This window comes from Schistocerca gregaria, chromosome X (assembly GCF_023897955.1).
Source record: "Schistocerca gregaria isolate iqSchGreg1 chromosome X, iqSchGreg1.2, whole genome shotgun sequence".
Taxonomy (NCBI): domain Eukaryota; kingdom Metazoa; phylum Arthropoda; class Insecta; order Orthoptera; family Acrididae; genus Schistocerca; species Schistocerca gregaria.
The window spans coordinates 116,935,541-116,960,591 of NC_064931.1; the positions used below are offsets into that span (position 1 = coordinate 116,935,541).

Genomic DNA, 25,051 nt, shown 5'->3' on the forward strand with positions numbered 1-25,051 from the left:
CAGATATTATTTTTCTGTCCGTTGTGAAAGCACAATCACTACTGATCCATTTCCGTAAATTATTGGATTTTGACCTTAGCATATTTGTAATTTGAAGAAGGTGGCATAGAGTCAATGTGAACAGCACGGAAACACATGCAAGAATGATTCGTATTCCAAAATGCTAACAGTAACTAGTAGGGCATTGTTGGCACACTGCAGAGATCAGGAGAGCGACCTGAACACGCATTAACTGCAGGCAGCAAATACCGAAGCACATTTCTACTCCGATAATCCATCTTGCAACAATGAACCATCACAAGTCTTTAGCATCCTTATCCGAGAGACTACCTAAGTGGAAGAACAAGACTATGTCCCTCCATAACAGAGGTGTGCGGTGACATAATGGTGGGTATGCTGAAAAAAATATTTCGAACTTTGGGACAATGTACGGAAAGGATCAGAAATGAGATTCTATTACTCACACATAATGCCATATTTATTGATACATGTACTTGACAAATTGCAATTAATGAACTAGACTTTACAATTACCTACATAACTGAATTAATGTTAATTTTTATTTGTATGTAAGTTCCATTGTTCTTTCTTGCCTGGTGAACTTAGGTGTGATTTAATTCTTCTTGAAGCAGAAAAATATCTTTCAATAGCTGCAGTTGTGCTTGGGTCAGTAACAACAACTAAATCTAGTTTATAAACTTCAGGTAGAGTTGTATCTCATTGTCTCGTCTTCAGTGATCTCACAAGTTCATATGGGTGATCATTACTAAAGTTTTCATATGCATATAACACGGACCGTTCATTTTTCAGTCGAACGGAATCAAACACATCCTTATGAGTTTGCCTCAGTTTTTCAAATGCAGATGTAGGGAAATTTGTTCTGTACATTTCATATATTTTTGGGTCCAACAAAGATATGAATTCAAGTTGATACAATAATTCAAACCTTTCTTCAATTTTTACAACTGTATTGTCAACAATATCACAGTAGAGGGACCTTCTTAAAATGGAGGGATGTACATTACAATGCTGCCATTTAACAGGAGATTCATCTTCAGCATCAGCATTTTGTGCCCGAGTGTCACTCCACGCCAATTCAGCCTGGTTTCCAAGGTTCAGTATTTCCCTTTTCGTATCTTGGATCTTTTGTGGACAATGCAGGATATCTAGATGTTTAGACTGAAGAATATTGAAGAGTACACCTTTGAAACAAAAAATCCTGCTGAATGTCAGTTGGAAAAAAGTTGTTTCAGGGCCAGTCAGAAATTAAAAAAATCCTTGAGCTGCAATTACTGTTTCATTGCCCCCAATTTGAGCTTTCATCCAGTATGTGTTCAAAGAATTCAACAAATGAGGTTCTCTGATCTTTCATAGTGTGGACCAAACGGGATGAATAATTCCAACGTATTGGGATGTCTTGGCATTCTTTTCACTGTAAATTTGTTTACTGCATGCATTCTTTTTGAAGATTTGTGGAAAAATGACCCCAAACCTGTTAGCGTCTGAAAAAATATTCTGCATTCTTTTATGCAAGAAACTGACTGAGACTGAACTACATTTATGCTGTGGCTAAGACAATGAACAAATATGGCCTTTGGATATAGTTCTTGAACTTTAGCTCTTAGTCCACCCGAATGGCCGGTCATCACAGCTGCACTGTCAAATATTTGAACAACCAACTTAAGACTTAAATCAAATTCTTCGACAATCTTGACACAGGGCTTAAGCAACCCATTGGCTGTTCTATCTGCACTATCATCAGTAAATGAGATGAAGCTTTCATGAACTTCTCCAGTTTCAGAATTCACGGTGGCCTTAGTGACGTTAGGAGTTGAGAAGAATTCATTATATCTGATGTTTCGTCTAATAACAAAGCAACAAATGTTGACTGTGTAATTTCTTCTTTAATTTTTTTTAGAAGTACTTCACTGGCAGCAAGTATTATGTCATTTTGTATTCTGTTTGAAGTATTCTGGGCATCTGAAGATGATTACTTAATGTAGCATCATACTGAGATAGTATCTCAATGACACCCAAGTAAACACCCTTGTTAATAGAATCTTCTCCCTATGATGTCCACGAAATGGAAGCTCATGAACAGCAATAACATGTACAGTGTCCATTAATCTTTCCAGCACTTCTCTAGTTTTCCTAACAGATTCATTATGATGTGCAATATCAGTTCGTAACTGTGTATCAAGCTGAATATCTATATGCGTAGTGCCAAAAGTTTTATGTTGCAGCACCGATAAAATGTGAGAGTGAGATTTCTCGTTGTTCTGTCTGACATTGTGCAAGTTCTTGAGATTATTATATCCATTGTTTGACCGTAGAGTTTCTTCTTTTGCGAACAATAAAAATGGCCAGCAAAAAGGTTTGTTAAGCATCGAACTCCCTGCAATCCCGTCTGTCCTGCTATATTGAGACATTTGGAAATGTTGAACATATTCTTCGCTTTTATTTTTACAAGCTGCCTACAGATTAGGCAGTTCTGGGCAAGGTCTACCAAATTGCACAATTTCTTGTTTTTCGTTTAGACCCCATAATGGAAATACAATGTCTTGTTTCCTCCTATTCTGCGTTCTGTCTTGCACTTCAAGAAACACACTTCTGTGATGACCACTCTCCAACATTTTATGGTTATTGGGCATTCTCTCAGAACCGTGCTGGCACTGGGCTAGTGTCTGGCAGTGGTCTGCACTTTGGTTCACTCCAATGTCATGAGTGACTGAATCCCCCTATGTACCAACCTGGGAGCGATAGTAGTTTGACTGCAAACAAGTCAGACAATCACCGTTTGCAGTGTTCTATCCTCCCACCCCCCTTTATCCTCCTCAGGGACTTCAGTGCCCACCACCTCCTGTAGGTAGGGGGAGGGGGGGGGAGGAGGTGACCTTTAAACAGGTAGGGGTACCCTAATTGACCAGCTTATTACACACTTAGATTTGTGTCTCCTCAGTGACGGTTTCCCTACCCACTTCAGTGCCAGTCATGGCACCTTTACTGCTATTGATCGCACGATCTCCTCCCCTGCTCTAGTGGCTTCCCTACATTGGTCATCCCATGATGATCTTTGTGACAGTGACCACTTTCTGGTGATACTATCATTCATACTTCCCTCTCAAATTGCATTGATGCGATTGTGCAAGCCATCTCTGCCACTATTCTTCATGCTGCTGGCACTGCTGCTCCCTATCCACAGGTCCCCCTCATAGTTGACTGGTACTGTGGTGGACCAAGAATGTCACAGTCATTGTCCAGTACCACCAATGTGCACTGCAGCAATTTAAATGAGACCCTTCACAGGCCAACCTCCTCACTTTTAAGCATCTCCATGCTAGGGCTCATTACCTTATTAAGCAGATTAAAAAGGAATGCTGGAAGCACTATGTTTCCTCCCTGGGGACATATGCCTCTGCATCACAGGTTTGGTCCTAGTCTCGTACTCTTCTGGCCACCACTAACTGTAAACTGTCCAAGGTCTTAACTTGCAAGGTGTTCTGTACACTGATCCATTGGTCCTTGCAAAACATCTTTTGATACACTTTGTGATGGTATCGGTGTCCTGTTTCTATCCTGCTACCTTTCTCCAGCAGAAATGCCAAGTTGAACAAACCCCCTTCTGTTTCAACCCGCACCACGCTGAACCCTATAATGCACCCTTCCCTGAATGGGAATTCTTACAGGCTCTTACGTCTTCACGTGACACAGCCTCAGGCACGGATTCCATCCACAACCAGATGATCCAACATTTGGATGTTACACAGAGGCAACATCTCTTCAGGGTTTTAAACTGCATTAGGGTCACAGGTGCTTTCTCATCACAATGGCAAGACGGTATAGTTATCCCTGTCCTTAAGCCTGGGGAGAATCCAATCTCATTCGACAGCTACTGGCCTATTAGACTGATGAATGTACTTTTTATACTACTCAAGAGGATATTTAGCTTCAGATTGTTGGGTCCTTGAATCTCGGGGTCTTTTGTCCCCGTATCAGAGTGGCTTCTGGGATGGAATATCTCCAACTAACCATTTACTGAGATTAGAAACTGCAATCCAACAGCCTTTTACTAACTGCCGGCACTTTGTCACGGTCTTCTTTGACCTACTTAAGGCATACGACATGGCCTGGTGCCATCACATTTTAGTTACCCTCCATGACTGGGGCTTTTGCAGCCACCTTCCAATTTTTATTCACGTGTTTTTATCCCACCGGCTCTTTCGGTTTCGAGTTAGCACTTCAGTCAGCACCCCTCAGATTCAGGAGAATGGCAGCTCGCTGAGTTTCGTATTAAGTGTCGCACCCTTCCTCATAGCCATAAATGGGCTGGTAACCTCTGTTAGGCCTCTGGTTACTACAGCGTTGTATGTCAATGATTTTTGCATCTGGTGCAGCTTCCACTTGGTAGTGCCTACTGAGTGCTGCCACCCATAGCTTTCAGTTTTTTCTATCCAAAATGTGGGTTATGTATTTTTGTCAACCCATAGCATACCCCAATCCAGAGCTTTATTTAGGTGACCAGCTCCTAGATGTTGTAGCACAGTCCCATTTCTTGGTCCTTATTTTTTATAAAAAGCTGGTGTGGCTGCCCCATATTCACCACCTGAAGACTACGTGCGTACAGAAGCTTAATGCTCTCTGCCTCCTGGCCCACACTTCTTGGGGATGCAGACTGTGCTGCTCTTCTCCATCTTTACCATGCTGTGGTCTTGTCCACTCTACATTATGGAAGTCAGGTTTATGGCTCAGCGGCTCCTTCCACTTTGAAAATACTTGATCCTGTTCACCATTATGGGATGTGTCTGGTTGTTAGTGCCTTTTTCACTAGTCCCATGGACAATCCCCTCACAGAAGCTGGTTTCTCAGGCCTCCCTCTAAGTCTTTTAATTTGTTCAGACTCCATGAGCATCCTGCAGGCTATGAACTGATATTACTCTCGTCACCCTTTGGTCTCTGCTGTCCGTGACCACCTCTCCACCCTTGGCTGTGCTGTGTGCTCAGTTGTCTTTCTGTGGGTCCCATGTCATGTGGGTGCCCCAGGGAATGAACTGGCTAACAATCTGGCTAAAGAAGCTGATACTTACCCCCCCCCCCCCCCATTCCCTTTCATAACTCCAGCTATGGATATGCATATCTGTGTCACTAGACCCATGGACAATCTCCTCGCAGAAGCTGGTTTATCTTTGCACAAAAGTGGAATGACATCTGGTGTGCTACTGCTCTCAGCAATAAATTCCTCACAATCAAGAAAACTACTGTGGTCGGGTGCTCTTCCTTCTGTGCCTCGCAGGTTTTATGCCGTCTATGCATTGGTCATACCAAGCTCACCCATTGTTTCCTCCTTCGTAACGAACCATCCCCACAATGTGGTTGTGGAGCCAGACTGACGGTATCCCACATATTGGTGGAATGTCCCTTTCTTTTGGCCCTTCATACTAATTATAGTCTTCCAGATTCCTTAAATTTAATAGTAGCATATGATTCACAGATGGTTGAATTGATCCCCAGTTTCCTTCACGAAAGTGGTTTTTATTTCCAGATATAAAGTTTTGCTTTACTCCTGGAATAAGACTAGGTGGTTGTGGTAGTTGCCTCTCTTCATGTTTTCTCAGTCTAGGACCCCATGACCACTCCCCCGTGGAAAGCATGCTCCTTTTTTTTCCAGTTTTTAGATTCAGTCTAACGTTTTATGCCTGTTACTGTGTGTATTTTAACTTCCTTGTTTTGTATTTAGACGCCCCTGACTGGTTTTGTCCACTTTTAGCAGATCCTCTTTGTTGTGTGAGTAACTTTGGGATCGCGGGACTGATGACCTTGCTGATTGGTCCCATAAACCCTCTCAACCAATCAATCAAGAAATGACAAAAATGTAAAAATGCTGAAAACAACAATAAAACTTGTCCAGAAATGAAGTTAATCATAAGTACAGAAAAAATACAGAAAAATTGATGGGAGGAAAAGATATCTTGAGATAGGTACAAAATTGAAACAGGGTAACATAAGTGTTGCACACAAACACACTCATAAATAATCATTTTAGGGAACACAGAACAAGAAGCACAGTGATCAGTGATGGAAAAGGTTACTGAGTAATAGTAGCAGAAAAAAGGGAAGATGGAAACAATTTAGGCCACCTGGAAAGTAGACTATGATGCAAGAAGAAGATAGGATAGATTGAGTACATATATCTGAATTTCAATAAGCTTTATGTGAATTTGGAAGGAATAAATAAATTTTTAGACCCTTATGAAATACTAGGAGAACTGTTATGGACATCAGGTCAAAGCAATAGCTGTATAAGCCCATAAATCAAATTTACGTAACTGGTGAAATGCTGTCATGTTTTGAGAAGAATGTAATTGTTAAACTTCAGATGAAAGCCATAATGGACATATATGTGAACTACTGTAGAAACATTTTAGTACCATATGTATCAAAAATACTCACATGAGTGCATTCTTCAAAAAGTATGGAGATGGAAGAGTGGAAGTTGATTGAAAGAGGACCAGTTTTGTTTTATGGGGAGCAGGGGCACTTGATAAGCAATTGTTCCTCTGTGGTTAATCATAGAGGGCAGATTAAGGAGAAGCACAGACATACAGTGCATTTTTAGATTTAAAGGAGGCTATTGATAATAGACGGCCCTGATAGAATGGTACTAAAGACCAAAAACAGGAAAGGCATACAGCAGGATTGCTCATATTCATGACTGATATTTAATTTGTTATTTGAAGAGGCAGTAAGAGAAGTAAAGGACTTTCTTGATCTGAGAGTTGTTTGCCGTGGACAGAAAATGTGTATATTGTCTGCTGATGAGATAAGAATAGCAGTGGTTGTTATAAGTGAACAGAAACTGAGTTCAGGCTTTAGTGAAGTGGAATTAATGTTATCTTATGGCTATAGTATGCATATAACCAAAACGAAGTTGAAGGTAATGGTAGGTGCAAAATATGGACATGCTGGATGGCTAAATAATTAACATGGACAAGTGATTTTGTCATCTTAAAAGTGGAACATATAAAGAAGGAATACACAAAAAAGACATAGTAGCAGGGTTTATAAAGGCAAAAGTATTTTCTGTAAAAAGAAACAGCTTTTAACATCCACAAAAAAGTGTCATGATAAGCAATGTTTGGAGCACAGCTCTGTATAGTTACAAAACATGGAAAATGGGGACAACTGACATGAACACATTATAAGCTTTTTTGAAATGTAGTTTTACATGAGACTTTGGAAGATGGGATGGACTGATCAACTAAGGTCTGAAAATGGGTCACAATGAGTCAATGAGGAGAAAAAGCTTAGTAAATAACACAACAAATCAAAGAGGGGGAATGGATGGGCACATAGTAAGATGTGAGTCATTGTTAGAAACTATAGTTAAAAGGCTGATGGAAGGAAATAATCACAGGGGCAGGCCTAGATATAAGACAGAGCAGTGATGATATAGGATACAGTAGTTATGTTGAAATGAAGAGAATAGCTGGCATTCGAAAGGAACGGAGAACTGCACAGACTGTGCTTAAAGTAGATGAAAAAACAATGAAAACAAACACTGTTCTAGCACTAGATACTGGTACATGCCATTAAAGCTTATGAACAATGGAGGCTTATGGATATTAATGTAAGTAGTAAAGGTAGCACCGCTCTAAACAGCAGAGCCACAGAGTCGTCAAAAAGCACATAGAGAAGACAGAATTTGCTAACTATGAGAAGCATCCTTTTTTTTTAAGAGCTGTGTAGTTCACGTGCACATGTGCCTGTGCCCGCCCATACACACACACACACACACACACACACACACACCTGTGTGGCTACATTCTGCTGGCACAGCAGCTCTTTAACTCAACTGAGGTGAGGAGCTGGGTTAGTGGGAAACAAGGAAGGAGGCATAGACAGGGAGGGAGGGTTGGAGTAGGATGGCTGAATTGTGTAGATGGATTTGCAGCCTTAGTCTCGCCACTGCCCCACAGCCACCTCCACCATAAGACCATGCGCGTGCGCCCACACACTCACTCACTCACTCACTCACTCTCTCTCTCTCTCTCTCTCTCTCTCTCTCTCTCTCTCTCTCTCTCTCTCTCTCTCTCTCTCTCCCCCCCCCCCCCCCCTTGTCCCATACTCTTGGTTCCTATTTCTCATAGCTGTCAGCCACCCTTTCCCAACCCTCCCTCTTGCTCTTCACCTCCTTTCTCTCCACCTCCTTCCTCTCCTCGTCCAGTGTGTGTAAAGAATTTATCCAAAAGCCAGCAAGGTTTGTAGTCTTGTTTATGTGCATATTAATAACTCAGTGTCTCTACTATTTGGTGAGTAGTTATCTTTACATCTTAAATTATTTACATAAAGTTCCTTGTAAACCTATATCACAGATGCATTTTGTAGTACAGTTTTAACTTTACATTATGGCTGAAGTTGGGAAAGAGGAAAAGTAAGGAAGGAGAACATTGATGAGAGAAAAACCATGAATATTGCTTTACTGTTGAATTTGGAGAGGAACATTTTTGCTGTTATCACTGTGATATTACAGAAATAATAATAGAAAGTGCATCTCCTAGTGTTTAAGTCGGCATTGTGCTGAATTGCATGTAAGATATACTGGTGGAAGGTTTTTCCCATATGTAGATTGTAGCTGTGGAAAAGTAACTTAAAAAAATGGTTACACAGAATGAGACATATCAGATCAATTATTACGAAATAACAGGTTTTTGATGCATAAGGTGAGTTACTGAGGTATGTCTAGCTTGAAAAACTAGTAAAGATGAGACAGTGTGCGGTAGATGACTTTCTGTTTATTGAATAGCTAGCATCCTTGGCAAACATGAAATTGCATGCCATGATCGAACATAAACGTAAATTATTGATACACATGAGGAAATAGGAAAAAACTAAGATACTTCAGGACTTTAAAGTCTACAATCAACTGTTACACATACAAAGATACCAATATGGAACTTCTTTTTGTCTACAAATTCCAGATAATCATTTGCAAGATGCAATGTACCTCGAATTGCTGAGTGACAGTTTTGAAATCTAAATTTTCTTTTCTTCATGACAAAGTTGCAGAAATGTTCTCCAATTCTGTGGAATATTACTTTCTTAACATCATTACAGTATGCAGTTATAAGGTGGACAAGACAACAGTTTGTCCAGTCTGCTGTTTCCCTAGTTGTACTGGGATATATCAATTACAGTTATCATTTTAATCCTTCTATTTTATTAAAATAGCATTTGTGATATGTAAGTGTGCTTAATTGACTATAGCAGCCTTGAAATAGTCTTCTGGAAATGGTGCATGTCTGTTAAGTGTTGCTTTTTGTATCAAAGGAAAATTCGTTGCAGAAAACTAGTAAATTGTGAGAGAGAATTGCTGGTCAGTGTTACCCTTGAGGAGGCAAACTGTGTAATGCAGATGAGAGACACGTGAAAAAGTAAAAATTGACACACTACCTAGAGTTTAGAACTAATAATTCCTAGTTTGGGGGTGAGAGGGGGATAGGTTGGGGAAGGTTAAAAAGAAAGGGTGGATTAATCGAACGCCAGGATGAGACAGCCCCCCCCCCCCCCCCCAGTTGTGAGGATGGCTGTACCTCACTGCAGAGGGACTTGTCTGGTGTGTGAGTGACTGCCTTTCGTTTTTAATCTTCTCCAAACCACCCCTCTCTCTTCCCCAAGAAAAGAACTATAGTTCTGAAAGCAAAGTAATGTGACACACTTACTTTCACATGTGCCTATCAGTGGCACTACACATTTCACCTCTTAAAGGGAATTACTAGCTTATAAATTGTTGCTTTTGAAAGAGTAGCTGCTTTTATTTATTTTGTGAACTGTTTTGGCAGTCACATTTGTTTAGGTAAGGAACTGAAAGAAATGTTTTTGATTTCACCTGCTCCTTGATGAAAACAACGGTACTCAAGTGACTAAAGCAGTGGAGCAATCGTAGTTTTTAGTTATTTCCCGTATTCCTTCAGACGTTACAAAAATCAGAATAACTCATATGCCTACATATTTACATTGCAAAAGCCTACCTTGTTTCTTGTCACTTAATAAGTGCAAAGGGAATTAATAAAACAATTAAATGTAGTCATATGTGATATTAATTTTGAATATTTTGATCTGCTTTTCAGTGTGTCAAAAGCTAGTTGAGGAAATCGAATTTGAAGTGCAAAAAGTAGACCCACGGAAGAAGGTCGATGTGGGCAGCTACAGAATTGATGCGAATGGAAATCAGGATCAGAGAGCAGTGTGTATATTAGATTTAGTGTAGTTTAGTTATTTGCATGTTCCATTGATCATAATTGCAACCTCTTGCTATGGTATCCGATGGGTCACTTATGCAATTATAATACACATTCTCAATGAAAATTATTTACACAAATGTACACACACACACACCATATTCAGAGCTTTTTCTACAGTGTAGGAGGAGTTGACATACAGATATGCTTCCAGCTTGTGTTTGAAGTTAATTTTATCCTCTATTAAGTTCTTTATATTTCTGGGTATGTGGTCAAATATTTTTATGGCCAACTGCCTCACTTCTTTGTGGACCACCCTAAGGCTGAGTTATGGATAGCGTACGTCATTTCTGATCCCATTTATGAATGCTGCTGCTGTTTTCAAAGTATAGGTGATTGTCAACATCAAACTTCATAAGGGAGTAAGTGTTCTATAAGGCTGTTGTCAGTATGTCCAACTGTTTAAATAGCTGGTTACAGTAGGCTCTATTGTGAACACAACATATTAGTCCTATTATACACTTGTGTACAATACACACTTCTTCTCCAGTGATGAGTTATCTCAGAATATGATGCAATAAGATATCTCAGAATATGATGCTATAAGATATATATTAATGAAAATAGGAAAAGTAAATCAAATTTTTGAAATTTTTTCCTCTATAGTGTGGTATTGTCTTGAATTGTACAAAGATTGGAACTTTAATAGTGGCAACTATTTATTTACAGCTTGTACAAAATAGATACATGTTTCAAAGTTTTACTGACCTTCAAAGTAGTCACCATTATTATGTATAAACTGTAGCCAGCGATGTGTAAGTCGTTGAATACTCTTAGCTGTGCCAGTTGTGTTGACAGTTCGAGCGGCATGATCTATTGCCCGACGGATTTTTAGCAGTTCTGAAGCAAACGCCATGAAGTGTTTCCTTCAGATTAGAAATCGAGTTGAATTTGCAAGTGCAGTAGGTGGTATAGCACTCAGCAACCCCATCAGTCAAACAAATTAGTAACAACTTGCACTGTACGTGCTTGAGCATTGTCGTGCAAAATGATGGTCAGGTCCTGCAGAAAGTGTCATCACTTCTTCCTCTGTGCTATTCATTTTTGGAATACACCCTACGATCAGCTTAGAGACAGAAGTGATGACACTTTCTGCAGGACCTGACCATCATTTTGCAGGACAATGCTCAAGCATGTACAGTGCAAGCTGTTACTGATTTGTTTGACTGATGGGGCTGTTGCTATACCAGCTACTGCACTCCCCCGACTTAAGCCCTCATGAGTTCATCTCGATTTCTAAACTGAAGGAAACACTTCACTGCATTCGCTTCAGAACTGCTACAAATTCGTCGGGCAATAGACCATGCCACTCAAACTGTCAACACAATTGGCACTGCTAAGAGTATCGTACAACTTCCACATCATTGGCAGCGGGTTATACTCAATGTAGGTGACTACTTTGAAGGTCAGTAAAACTTTGAAACACACATCTATTTTGTATGAGCTGTAAATAAATAGTTGCCTCTATTAAAGTTCCAACCCTTGTATTTATTCATCTATTGTCTACAAAAGCATCTTTTGCAAAGACATTGGACAAGTCAGGTTCTAAGTACGTGTCTGAAAGTGATTTCTAGACATACTTATTTAAGTTTAGAATAATACACATTATACATTAAGTATTTATATACACACATCATAAATTTAAATATTCATCAGTGGAATAAAAGTTGGTATTATCCATAACACAGAGTTGGACATTTGACATTTAACGAGACCTTTAACACGTGAGTTCCAGTTATGGTTCTTTTTTATATGAGTACCTGATAGTTTAGAATATTCTGTTTCATTTAATAATTTTACCCTTGTTGCATTATTTATAATGGTGTGATCAGGCCTACTGCAGTATAGAATTGCATATACTGTTTTTTTTAGCTAAGTTTACATTTTGGAGTGTTGAAGTGTAGTACTTGCATCATCAGCCAAGAGAACTATTTCTGCTTTTTGGATATATGATAACAGATCATTTATAATCAATAAGAACAATAGTGGACTTAATATTGATCCCTTTGGCACACCTGTAGTGATTATTCCTCATTCTGATGATCCTATTTCATTTTGTATACTTCCTGGAATTCTTAATGTTACCTTCTGCATTGTTTTAGTTAGCTAGAGGTTGCCAGCAAGACCTCTGTCCCCATAATAGTTTAGCTTCTCTGGTCACAGAATGTTACCAATATTTAGTCATTTCAATTTTGTATAATATGATTTTTTAATTGAAGAATAACATTTTTGTGTGTGCATCCATATGAAATCCAAATTAAGACTGGCTGAGTATCCTATTTTGCGAGAGGCATGTTATGGTTCGTGCACACATAATCTTTTCCAGTACCTTTGAGGAGGAGGTAAGCAGTAAGCCTAGTCAGTAGTTACTATTATTTGCCTCACTAACTTTTATTTTACAAACTCAGTCTGTTTAAACAGCCGTTTTTGGTCAGACTGTCTGTTGTTACAAATAATACCAATAATGTCACCAAATCTCAACTACTGACATTTAAAACAGGCTGTTCTCATCACAACAATACGAATAGTGTACGTAATAGCTCTGCAACAGAAAATGGTAACTGTAAATTCCTGGGTGTATATGTTGATGAAAATTTGCAGTGGACATACCACATTAATTTCGTATGCAGAAAAGTCAGTAGTGCCATATATCTTCTTAGCCAGCTCGCAAAGATAGTTCCTAGCCAAGCACTGAAATTAGTATATTATGGAACACTTTCCCCCATTTAAAAAGAATACTACTACTACAGAAAAGAGCTATAAGACTCCTCATGGTGTGTCAGGCATGTAAGTTATTTGCAGCTCCAACTTCACCTGCACGCCATACTGTTGCTCATCCACCTCTGGAACACCTTTTTTATAACCGTCCGTGAGCCACAATGCCATTTAGGATCTGCATGCAGTGTGTCCTGGAGTCAATCGGTGTGGACCCAGTACAACTCCAAACCCAGGATTTTAACCAGTTGCCGCCCTGGTTACTGGAGAGGCCCCGAGTGATTTTAGATTTGGTGCAGTACAGGAGAGATAGCACTCCTGCTTCTGTTTTTAATGTGATATTCTCTAATATCTTATCTGAGTACCACAACCATGTAGCTGCTTTTTACAGTTGGGTGTAAGCAAAGGGACTCTGTTGGTTGCTCTGTCATTTTCCCAAATTGTGTGCGAGCATTGGAGCAGATGAGATGTTCTCCTGGCGTTAGATTTCTCATCTGCTCAGATTCTCTGAGCCCCCTTTACTCTCTCCAACGTTTGTACCCAGCAGTTACAGTAACCCAGAATATCCAGAAACTACAGCAACTGCTGGGTACCTGGGCACATTGGAATTACGGGGAATGAAAGGGTGGATAGAGTGGCCAAAGAGGCATGTCAAGATCCTCTGCTATTTCGATGCGCTATCCCCCTGCATGCTACCACCTCACTGTTGAGGTACATAGTCACGTGTCGATGGGAAGACGAGTAGCTGGCAGTGACCGATAAAAAGCTTCATGTCATCAAGCTCACGTCTCGGCCATGGAGTACTTCCTTCCAGTTACATCAGCAGGACAAGGTTCTTCTTACTCATCTTCACATAGACCACAGCCCTATGACACATGGAATCTTACTCCGGCAAGAGAACCCTCCAATGTGTGGTGCTTGTGGCATGCAGATCACAGTGCACCACATTTTATTGGGCTGCATCTTATTTGCCGACAAGCAGACTGGGGCAGGTTTGCCAGCAGATCAAACGAATGTGGTTAGGGTTTTAAAGTTTTGTGAATTGTCCAACATTTGTAATAAGATTTTAGGCAGATGTTCTTAATGTTTCAAAGGGTGGCTGACATCCTAGATTTTTGTAAGTGGTCAGCCAGTCACATTTCCCTGTGCATTTCTTTTAGTTCTTCTGTGTTTTAATTTCTTGATTGGTTCTCCTTCCCCCCCCCCCCCCCCCCCCCCCCCCCTCCCCCAATGGGTTTGAGTGCATGTGATACAGAGTGACTGTGTTGTCATTTCGGGTGCACTCGTGTACAACACTTTTAATTCATCTACACATTCGTTTGTTTTTATAAGTGTAAGGGTGCTGATGATGTTGCCATTGGGTGCCCATCAGATCCAAACACACACACACACACACACACACACACACACACACACACACACACACACACACACACACAGAGAGAGAGAGAGAGAGAGAGAGAGAGAGAGAGAGAGAGAGAGAGAGAGAGCATCTACAATTTCATATTACAGCTAAGGTGACAATAACAGGTTGACACCATCTGACATGAAGATTTGCATGCATGAATGAAAATTCATGGCATCTGACACTGTTCAAAGCCAATAATAATATATTTAATTAATTATTAGAAACACCGATTGTTATATTTATTCAGAAATCATTATATGTACTTAAGTTTTAAGAGTTCACAATCAATTTGTTACATTGATCAGACAGAGGCTCAGGGGGTGGATACATACACAGAAATCCACGTCCAAAGCCAAATATCAAACATCAAGGTATCACAACCAGTTTATAAGATGCTCAAAACAGAAACTGTGGTTTGATAACCCAAAGTCATGGCATGAACAAAAGTCAAAAGAAAACATCACAGCATTTGTGTGGCTTGGTGGTGCTTTCCTGCCAGAGGTATTGCCAGCCACACCCTCCACTGGCTGTGGCGGCAGTAGTTGCTGGAGTTACGCACTAGTGGCACTGAGACTTGGAGTGTTCATGCAATCTGCTCACTTTCCTAATTGTTATCAGCTAGGATTCAAGATCCCTCACCCATTTAACTGATCCATAGGATTGGTAATGTCCAACTTAGAACTTGGACCAGCAGTGAGGGGGAGGTACTGCAGATGTCCCTTCCAGAAGGTCCTGTGGCACCCCTGTTGATGGAGGAGTCTCTAATTCTGGTCCTGGTCCCAATGGTCAGAAGCTGCTACTGAAATTGTTGAGGCCTATGGAGATGCCAGTTGAATCTAGCACGGAATGACTGGCTCCGTTTCTGTTGGTGCCCAGACCTATGCCCATGTGTCATCCAACTTCTGTAGAGCTGGCAGAATGGTCTGTGGTTGTTGTGTGTCTTCTGGGCTCCCAGTGACAACCCTGTGCCTGAACTCTATTTCCAGTCTACTGAAAATTCTGTCAGACGGAATGAATGAGTCTCCAACAACGGGGAAACAATTTCAACAGGTTGAGATGAACTGCTATCTGTTCACAAGTACTAGCCAAAAAATTAAACAATACTATAACACCAAAATATGAAGAAGTCAGTTGTAATGACTTCAGAAGGTGTTTACTCAACATTCACTTTGTAGAAACTCACAAATAAAGCAATATATTATTTTGCACTCGAGAAAAAGTAGGAAAAACTTAAATTTATCATGTTAGCCAGTGTGACAGAGTCAAGTAAGCATGTAGTAAATTCTGGTTTATATGAAATCCACTTCATCCTCTTCCATTACATAAAAATTGCTCTGTTTGTCATTTAGTCCATCATCATACCTACAGTCTTCTGTCATAGCAACATCAGCAGCCAGGAGCAGTTTTGGAGAAGTGCAGCTTTTTGTTTGCGTCTCAGTTTTTGCAAAGTGGAGATAGAAAAGTCGCCTGATGATATTCAGTTTTGGGTTCTTCAGTTGATACCCCCTTTCAGTATCTTCAGTGCAACTGTCCTGTCTGAAGTTTTTTCGCTTTTTGCACTGCCTTTAGGTTCACCTATCTCACTGTTATAAAATGGATCACCATGAACTATAGCCACCTTCTTGTTCATGGTACACATTGTTATTACTGGAGTTTGATAAGCCATTCTGTTTGGGGATACTATCAGAGAGACAACAAATAACAGCAGGCATGAGTGGACAAGTTTATTCCAACAACAAGAAAAAAAGTCAATAGAGAGCAATACTATAAACCAATGAATGATCTAGAGCAGCCACTGCGATGGCGGTCAGCAGATTCCATTTATAACACCAAGGTTGGAGTACTGTGAAGCAGAATCCCTTGTGTAATCCATTTCCAGAGTGGGGTGGGATTGTAATCCTGATGATGATGATCTGATTGGTGTGGTATCATGGCACCAGTGATAGCAAAGTCCAAGAAGAGACTACTGGAATGAAGGGCTGCATGTGCTTATAAAGCATCAGGCAGCATAGGAATATGACTGCCATTGAGTCCACTGTTGCGTGGCTTAGTGTAATTGGCGCAGCACTGTCATGTAGCTGTTTGATGTCGGCACACCAACTGGATGTTGCTATATTACCATGGATGTTGCTATGTGGATGGGCCATAATTGGGCTGTCCAGCTCACCAGCACTGTGCCTGCGCTAATAACATCTTGCCATGTGCTGTCTGACGCGTGACCTGTTGTTATATGGCAGGCGGCACCATGGTTTTGGCATTGATGATACCATACCTTCTCAAAATATGACCATGAATCATTTTTGCTACATTGTAGAAATTTAAATCTAGTTGCCACTTTATGAGTTGGGTGGTGAAATTGTTTTTACCATGTACGTGTGTTCTCATGTGACTCGTGGCTCTACCAACTGGTTAAGTTTTTGAAGCAACTTATAAATTGGTGACTTAGGGGACAAAAAATAAGCACACTTCATCTCGGAATCTGAGATGCAACTTAACAAAAGTGAACCTGTAGACTTAATCTGATGTGAGGTCCAGTTTTTCGTTGCAGCATCAAATGTTTGAAACTGTAGCAACGTCAGGGCTAGGTTCATTGCTGCAAGTAGCTATTTCATCATTTGCTGGTTTTGCTGTTGTAATTGCTGGTTTTATTGTTATTGTAGCCAACAAAATTCTTGAAACTACATTTGCTGATACAGTCGACTTCGCTGCCATAGTTTTACGAATTCTTGGTTCACACTCTTGTTTATGAACAAAACACACATGTATCTGTTCGTAGATTGTCACCTTCATCGCCATTTTAAGGTTGCACAAACTATACTTCATTATGGTGACATGGCACAGGCTCCAGGGAAGCAAATAGAAGTACAGATACACAAAACCACCTCAGAAGTATGTGCCCATTGCCAAAGGTAAGGTAGCAGACACCAAAGTATCACAACCAATCAGAAGAACAGTCTAAACAAAAACCATTTTCCAATTAGGCAAGGCCACTGCTTATGTTGAAGTAGATGATGAGTGGGATTTGGAAGTACATACAGTATTGGTGTGGTTAAACAGTGCTGGCTCTCTTAATTCAGAGTTTTTGCCAGGGGTATCGTCCATCAAACCCATCATTGATGTTGCTGTTGTCAGCCATTGGTGGCACCGTCAACACTTAATCTCAGAGTGTTGAGTCAATTTGCAGCATCCCATTATAGTTGTCTAACAATGATATAAAAAGAGTGACAAAGTTTCATATAACATTCATTATGAACATCATTTGGGTACACTGTTAATTATGTTTTTAATTTTTTGAATATTTTTTTTTTTTTTTTTTTTTCTCCTGGCTGCTGGTATTGGTACACGGTACCATACACAGGACACACTGTGCACTTTTGGATTAAAATGCCACAACATTCACAGCACAACACAGTTGCATGAATTAGTGTTGTGGCTTGCTGCTAATACCAAAGTCCATCAATGCAAGTTCTCACAACTGCCTGGAACATATGAGGAATGGTTATCATAGCGGTGGCGGGTTGATGAACTGCGGCATGGTGTGGAGGAAGCACAATACGGTGCCACTGAGAGCCCCAGTGTACCTATTCACACTGCTGAGATAAATATGAAACTGGACGTGCGACCAAAGATAAACGGCTGCAGAGCAAAACTTAGCCATAGTGCACTGCTGTTCCCCTAGGATGCTGGACATCTTGTCAATAAAAATAATTTAGAGTTATTAATGTGTAGTGCTATTGTTATGATAACATTTACTTGATTAAATGATTCATGATCATATCAATGTTTTTTAGTGATATAAACTGTAAGCAAATGGTGAATGGGAATGTGGTTAACAAGATTTGCTGTATTGCTTTTAATGTTTTATTAGAGTGGTGACTCTTTTTAGTCTATGTTTTGTTATGTGATTTCATAAAGATCACATTTTTTAAGAAGAAAAACAAAGAAACCCTCTACACAGGTGGCACTCTTATCACTGCTGGTCACAATTGGTATCTATTTAGAGCTTGACATTGACCTTGTCGATTTAGTTTTTGACACACCTACTTAGGAAGCAAGCATCACAATTGTGTGTCAGGGAGAGAAGATATATTGTAAAAGTTTCTCACATTATTATTTTAAGTACATGCTGTGATTTTTTGATCGTAGGATTGCCCAAGGATGGTTATGTGTACCAAAACTGGCAGCCAGTAGACAAAATAAAAATTGTGACTATAGACTAAAGCAAATACTTTTTTGTATGTGTTAATTACTGTTCCCACTGTCAGTATGTCACGAAGATGAAATCTAAGTATTTGACTGACTTATTTCAGCTATTGACTTCACAAGTCTCTTGCTTTGACCCTTCACCCCCCCCCCTTTTTTTTCTCTCTGATTATGTACAAACATTTTACATTTTACAAATACACTAGGGTGTACGAAGGCAGATATTGTTGTCTCTATTCGATGAAACTCAAAATGTGGGCATACGTGAATATTTAAATTTTGTGACATTAAATCAATGGGCTTGACTGTGACTCAAACCCAAAGCCTTGTCATTCACAGGGAATTCTGCCAACTGTGTAATACACACATCCATTGCAACTCATCTTAAAGATTTCTGTCTATGAAAACATTTCTCATACTTTCAAAAATCCACTGAAGATCTCCTACATACCTTGTTTTTGCCACACTCTTGGAAAAAATGTTTGCAGAAGTGTCTCTTTAGTGTTTGGGAAATAGGTTGAAAGATACTAGCAGACTGAAGTTTTGAGCCAGACTATGAAGTGTGCCTGGATTCCTCAATTGTTAAAACTTTGCTTAAAAAAAAAAAAAGTGGAATTCTGGGTTCGAATCCTCTTCTAGCACAGTGTTTTAATCAGCCAGGAAGTTTCTTTAAAGTTTACATGCCGTTGAAGGGCTATTTGCCAGTAGATTTTGGTCTTTTACTTCATAAATATATTTTTATTTGCGGTGAATTAGTGTGTAAAGTAAAAGGAACAGCCAAACATCTCTCTCTTCTTGTCATTGTGAACTCTGCAGCTTTTCATGCACTTAAAGACTTCTGTCGCGAAATAACATAGCACTTTAATGTTAAATCATTATAGGTACATTATGCAATATTTTCAAGGGTATGTGACATATTAAAACTCTTAACTGTCTTGAGCATATGAGTAAACTCATTTGTGACTGTTCACAGATTTCAGTTTGTTTGTGTGTTCATGATGCAATAGTATCATAATGTGTACTTCTGTATTACCCCACAGTTATGACTTGCAGACACCCATACAATCAAGGATTGTACTATAGTTGAGAACTTAATTGATTTAACTTAGTAAATACCACATTGTTTTCCAATGTAAATAGAAGTCTTTTAATAAGATGTGAAAGTACTACATACAGTAGCTCTTTCCCTTGTATGCAAGCTCTATATGCCCGTGCAATTCATTTGAAACTCTTAAAGTAAATAACAGTTGCTAATATTGTAGGTACCATATGCACGATCTGAACTCCATCTGACTGAAGTACTTGAAACAATATGTAACAAAATGGATGATTATGTTAGAGCCACCTACAAATCATCTGGAGAATTGACTGTACTTAAACTTATAACAAATGATGGCAAACTGAACGAAGACATGGGCAAAGTTGATGTTATTCAAGATTCTGATTTAAACAGAAGCCTTAAATTTTATGTAAGTATCTCTGTGGTTTCTCATTTCTCTTAAAGCTGGTATGTCTTTGCATGAAATGTGGCTTGATTCTACGTTGTTCTAAATAATAAAGTTGATGTAGGAAGGGATAAGTTAGAATTGTAAGATTCTTATACTTTCTGATTTACTGAACACCCACTGAACTGTCATGTAAATTATCTGTACAACATGTCATAATATGCAGATAAGATGTAATTTATGTGATATATGAACACATTTTTTAAGACTTTACATGATGACGTTGGAGTACCAAGGCTTTACTTCTGGTTTGACTATTCTTTTGGTATACATAAATGTCTAGTTGTTATAATGATCAAATTATATTCCAGGTTGCGTAAAATAGCAAACAAACTAGACAATCTCAGTGTTTGTATTATTATTATTATTATTATTATTATTATTATTATTATTATATTTGAGCTTATGTGTTGTAGATAAGCTGCTGAAAGGAAAATCTAAAACTGGTATTTTACAACTATAACAAAAGTCAGCAGAACTGCAGCTCCCATTTTCAGCTAGATGGAGCAACAGCAGTCATCACTAGTGCAATCTTGTCATGTGCTCATGAGAAATGTGGTATAATCTCCTGGCTACTAAGCTCAATTTATTTTTTTCCCCTATCGTTTTTAACCAGGATAAATTCTGTTCTGCTCAAATCCCCCCTTCCATCTTTTTCATAAGCAAGAGCAGCAACAGATATTGGAAATGCTATTGCTGCCAGTCTCAGGCAGAGCTGCCATACAGAATACACAGTTAGACATAGAACACTATTATGAAAAGGAAAGTTGATAATCACCATATAGTGACACACACACACACACACACACACACACACACACACCTATTTTTGACAAAGGCCTTGTTGGCCAAAAGCTTGTATTGTGACAGTCTTTTTGTTGTGTCTAGTGACTCAGCATCTCCGCTAAATGGTGGACAGGAATTTCCCTTTTCATAATATTGTTACATTCCATACTGGATTTTCCACAGTTAGATATATCACACACAGTACAGCATTGATGTCAGTGGTGGCCATTTCTGGCATATTCTCCAAAAAGTAACTCTCCTCCTATTGAATTGGATACCTTATTCCATGTGCTACTTTAAAACTGGCCTGAAAATATCTATATTAGGCCACCCTTTCTGGTCCAATTTTAGTTTGACTACATTCCACAAGGACTTCAGGGTTTTGTATTGGACACTATATGGCAGCTATCCAGGGTGAGTCACCTAACATTACCGCTGGATATATTTCGTAAACCACATCAAATACTGATGAATCGATTCCACAGACTGAACATGAGGAGAAGGGCTAGTGTAATTGGTTAATACAAACCATAAAAAAATGCACGGAAGTATGTTTTTTAACACAAACCTACCTTTTTTTAAATCGAACCCCGTTAGTTTTGTTAGCATATCTGAACATATAAACAAATACATAATCAGTGCTGTCTGTTGCATTGTAAAATGTTAATTACATCCGGAGATATTTTAACCTAAATTTGACGCTTGAGTACCACTCCTCCGCTGTTCGATCGTGTGTATCGGAGAGTACCGAATTACATATGGATCAAAAGGGAACGGTGATGGACCTTAGGTACAGGAGAGACTGTAACAGCACATTACGTCCACATGCTAACACCTTTTTATTGGTCTTTTTCACTGACGCACATGTACATTACCATGAGGGGTGAGGTACACGTACACACGTGGTTTCCGTTTTCAATTACGGAGTGGAATAGATTGTGTCCCGACATGTCAGGCCAATAGATGTTCAATGTGGTGGCCATCATTTGCTGCACACAATTGCAATCTCTGGCGTAATGAGTGTCTTACACGCCGCAGTACATCTGGTGTAATGTCGCCGCAGGCTGCCACAATACGTTGTTTCATATCCTCTGGGGTTGTAGGCACATCATGGTACACATTCTCCTTTAACGTACCCCACAGAAAGAAGTCCAGAGGTGTTAGATCAGGAGAACGGGCTGGTCAATTTATGCGTCCTCCACGTCCTATGAAACGCCTGTCGAACATCCTGTCAAGGGTCAACCTATTGTTAATTGCGGAATGTGCAGCTGCACCATCATGCTGATACCACATACGTCGACGAATTTCCAGTGGGACATTTTCGAGCAACATTGGCAGATCATTCTGTAGAAACGTGATGTATGTTGCAGCTGTTAGGGTCCCTGCAGTGAAGTGAGGACCAATGAGCTGGTCGCCAATGATTCCGCACCATACATTTACAGTCCATGGTCTCTGTCGCTCTACCTGCCTGAGCCAGCAAGGATTGTCCACAGACCAGTAATGCATGTTCCGTAGATTCACTGCCCTGTGGTTTGTGAAACCCGCTTCATCGGTAAACAGGTAGAACTGCAACGCATTCTCTGTTAATGCCCATTGAGAGAATTGCACTCGATGCAACACCTAAATCCCCAGGTCTGGTTTAGATCCATTGATAGTCTCACATGAAATGAACTTGTGGCAAGGGTAGTTTGTTCTTTCCCGCAGGTCCTCAACATCTACTCCTACATCAGATTTACCTGTTCCTTCTCAACTCAGTGAACTAATGCTATTTATATCAGAAATATTAACTACCTAAGGACCTCAATTTTGACAGATGTCACACATTCCAAATTAAAAAGTCCTTTCTCCAAGAGCCATAACACATTTTGGTGATGCCAAATTATATACCACCTGTTCTACAATTACTGTGTAGCATTTTATGTGGGAATGACAATTAACTACCATGAATGACCACCAGAAAATTGTGGATAACAACAAGCTTGACCACTCAGTTATTAAATACATTGTATACACAACATTAATGATTTTAATGGCTACTTCAGTACCTATGGTATTGGATTCTCCTACAGCACTTGTTTGTCTGAACTATGTAAGTAGAATCTGCTGTCTCATATTTCCATCAACCTTGCAATCTCTCTAGCCAAAAACCCACTGTTCCCCCTTTCACTACCGTACTCTTATAGTCATATATCCTCTCCTTATTTTCTACACCACTCCTGTGTTGTACAGTCTAGTACTTACGATCGCTGTCTACATAAATATTACTAAATTTTATTAGATTTCAATATATCCTCTTAGAATGTATAAAACCAGTTTATTGTTTGTTTTTATCACTAGAATGCTTAACAAACTATATCTCTGTTGTAGCATTTTGAAGATTGTAAAGTTACAGGGATAAGACACAAACAGTCTCTTCTGTTATCTGTCTGTCATAAACCAAATCTTTCACCAGTCCTTCTTTCTGGACCCTTTTATAATGCAATATTGAACGTTCCCATTAAGGTTATTTTGTGTTTTTAGACACAATAGCTTTCTTAAAAATTTGTTTGGAGATAATATTTTGGACAAAAATCCAGAGCTCATGGCATGAAAAAAATAACAAAAGACGTAGCAAATGGTCTGAATTGTCAAGAAATGATAAGCACAATATGAAATAGGGAAGGGTGCTAGTGTGGTTGCGTTATAAGGTATCAGCCTGAAAACAAATACTTCAACAAATTCTGTATAATGTGGCTAGTTAGTTGAGAAATCAGAGAGCAAGTTTTTGTTACAGCACTCAATAAATTTCACAGGGCACAATATCCCATACTTTGGTGTGCATTTGTGATACAGTGTGAATCTTCTTGCAGGAAATGGCATTCTAGTAGACCGCACTGCTGCTGACATTCATTATACAAGTGGAAAGAACTGCCAAGGAATCAGTTTCTGGACAAATCATTCATTATTTATGTCCTTTCTCCCAAGAGTAATAGTTTACGTTATTAGCAGTGGAACATCTCTACTGTGTCACATACATTATGACAAACAATAATTAGATGACTGGAGGTTTGATTCATGCCATAAGAAATATTTCCTTATTTCAGTGAATGTGGTACAGATAACTATAGTCTGAGATACACTTATTAATATACAATCTAGTTTAACTCAATAAGCCATACATCAATTGTATTACATTGCAATACTCTAGTATTCTTATGTCTGCCTGGAGAGTTATACCAGCAAGTCTCTGATATTTGGTTTTGTTTGTTTGATTTTAGTGTGAAGGCATCGTGGAGGAAAATGAAGAAGCTATTGTGCGCCTGTTCAGTCAAAAGGAAGATGATATAGACATAAAGTTGTGTACTGAATCTGCGAAACTGTGTTCAATAACTTTAGAAAAGGAACAAGAATTATCTGAAAATGATGAATTATGACATGTGCCCTTAATGGGTTGATGTCCCTGTTTTTAAAGAAGAGAACTGGAAACAGACTTGACATTTAGGCTCCTTTTGAGTTTTATGAAGAACTATTCCATGTACAGTAATTATTTATGTAACTGACTGGTTGTTGTAGATATTGAGATAATACAGTAATTCTGGTTTTTGTTTTTGCTTGTCTTTTATTTTAGTATGGATTTCGCTACACAACACATACTTTGTTTATATTATTAACTGTTGCTCACAGCGGATCTATTTAATCAATTACTTTTTTGTTCTAGATTATTGAAGGCTAATTTTAGAAAATGAGTCTACTTTATGCAAATAACCAAAATTAATGACAAAATAACTATAATTGCTAAATGAATTTTGGAATAAATATTAGAAAAACTCGGTAACTATACTACAGCCGTGAGGAAGCAATATGGGTAAAGAAGAAGCAAAACTGTGTTTTGTATAAGGTAGATCTAATTTACAGAAATACTCATGTGCTAATATGGAAAAATTTTGACTATAATAACAGTGGAAATGGAAATGATCGTATGGCGTCAGTGGCCGGGAGTTCCCAGGTGGGAAGTTCGGCACCAAGTGCAAGTCTTATTGAGTGCGACGCCACATTGGGCAACTTGTGTGTTGACAATGGGGATGAGATGATGATGATGATGATGATGATGATGACAGCACAACACCCAGCCCCTGGGGGGAGAAAATCTCCCACCCCAG

At 39.3% G+C, this 25,051-nt stretch overlaps 1 protein-coding gene across 6 annotated transcripts in view; it reads left to right on the plus strand.

The window, feature by feature from the left end:
• Nucleotides 1–24,500, plus strand: part of LOC126299604 (protein seele) — an 86,415-nt gene extending 61,915 nt beyond the window's left edge. For all 6 annotated transcript variants that reach the window (XM_049991635.1, XM_049991631.1, XM_049991632.1 and 3 more), the window contains 3 exons: nt 10,125–10,240; nt 19,884–20,090; nt 24,170–24,500. In XM_049991635.1, the coding sequence (XP_049847592.1) occupies nt 10,125–10,240; nt 19,884–20,090; nt 24,170–24,325 (479 nt within the window). In that variant the 3' untranslated portion in view covers nt 24,326–24,500. The remainder of the gene's footprint in view (nt 1–10,124; nt 10,241–19,883; nt 20,091–24,169) is intronic.
• Nucleotides 24,501–25,051: the final 551 nt, after the last annotated feature.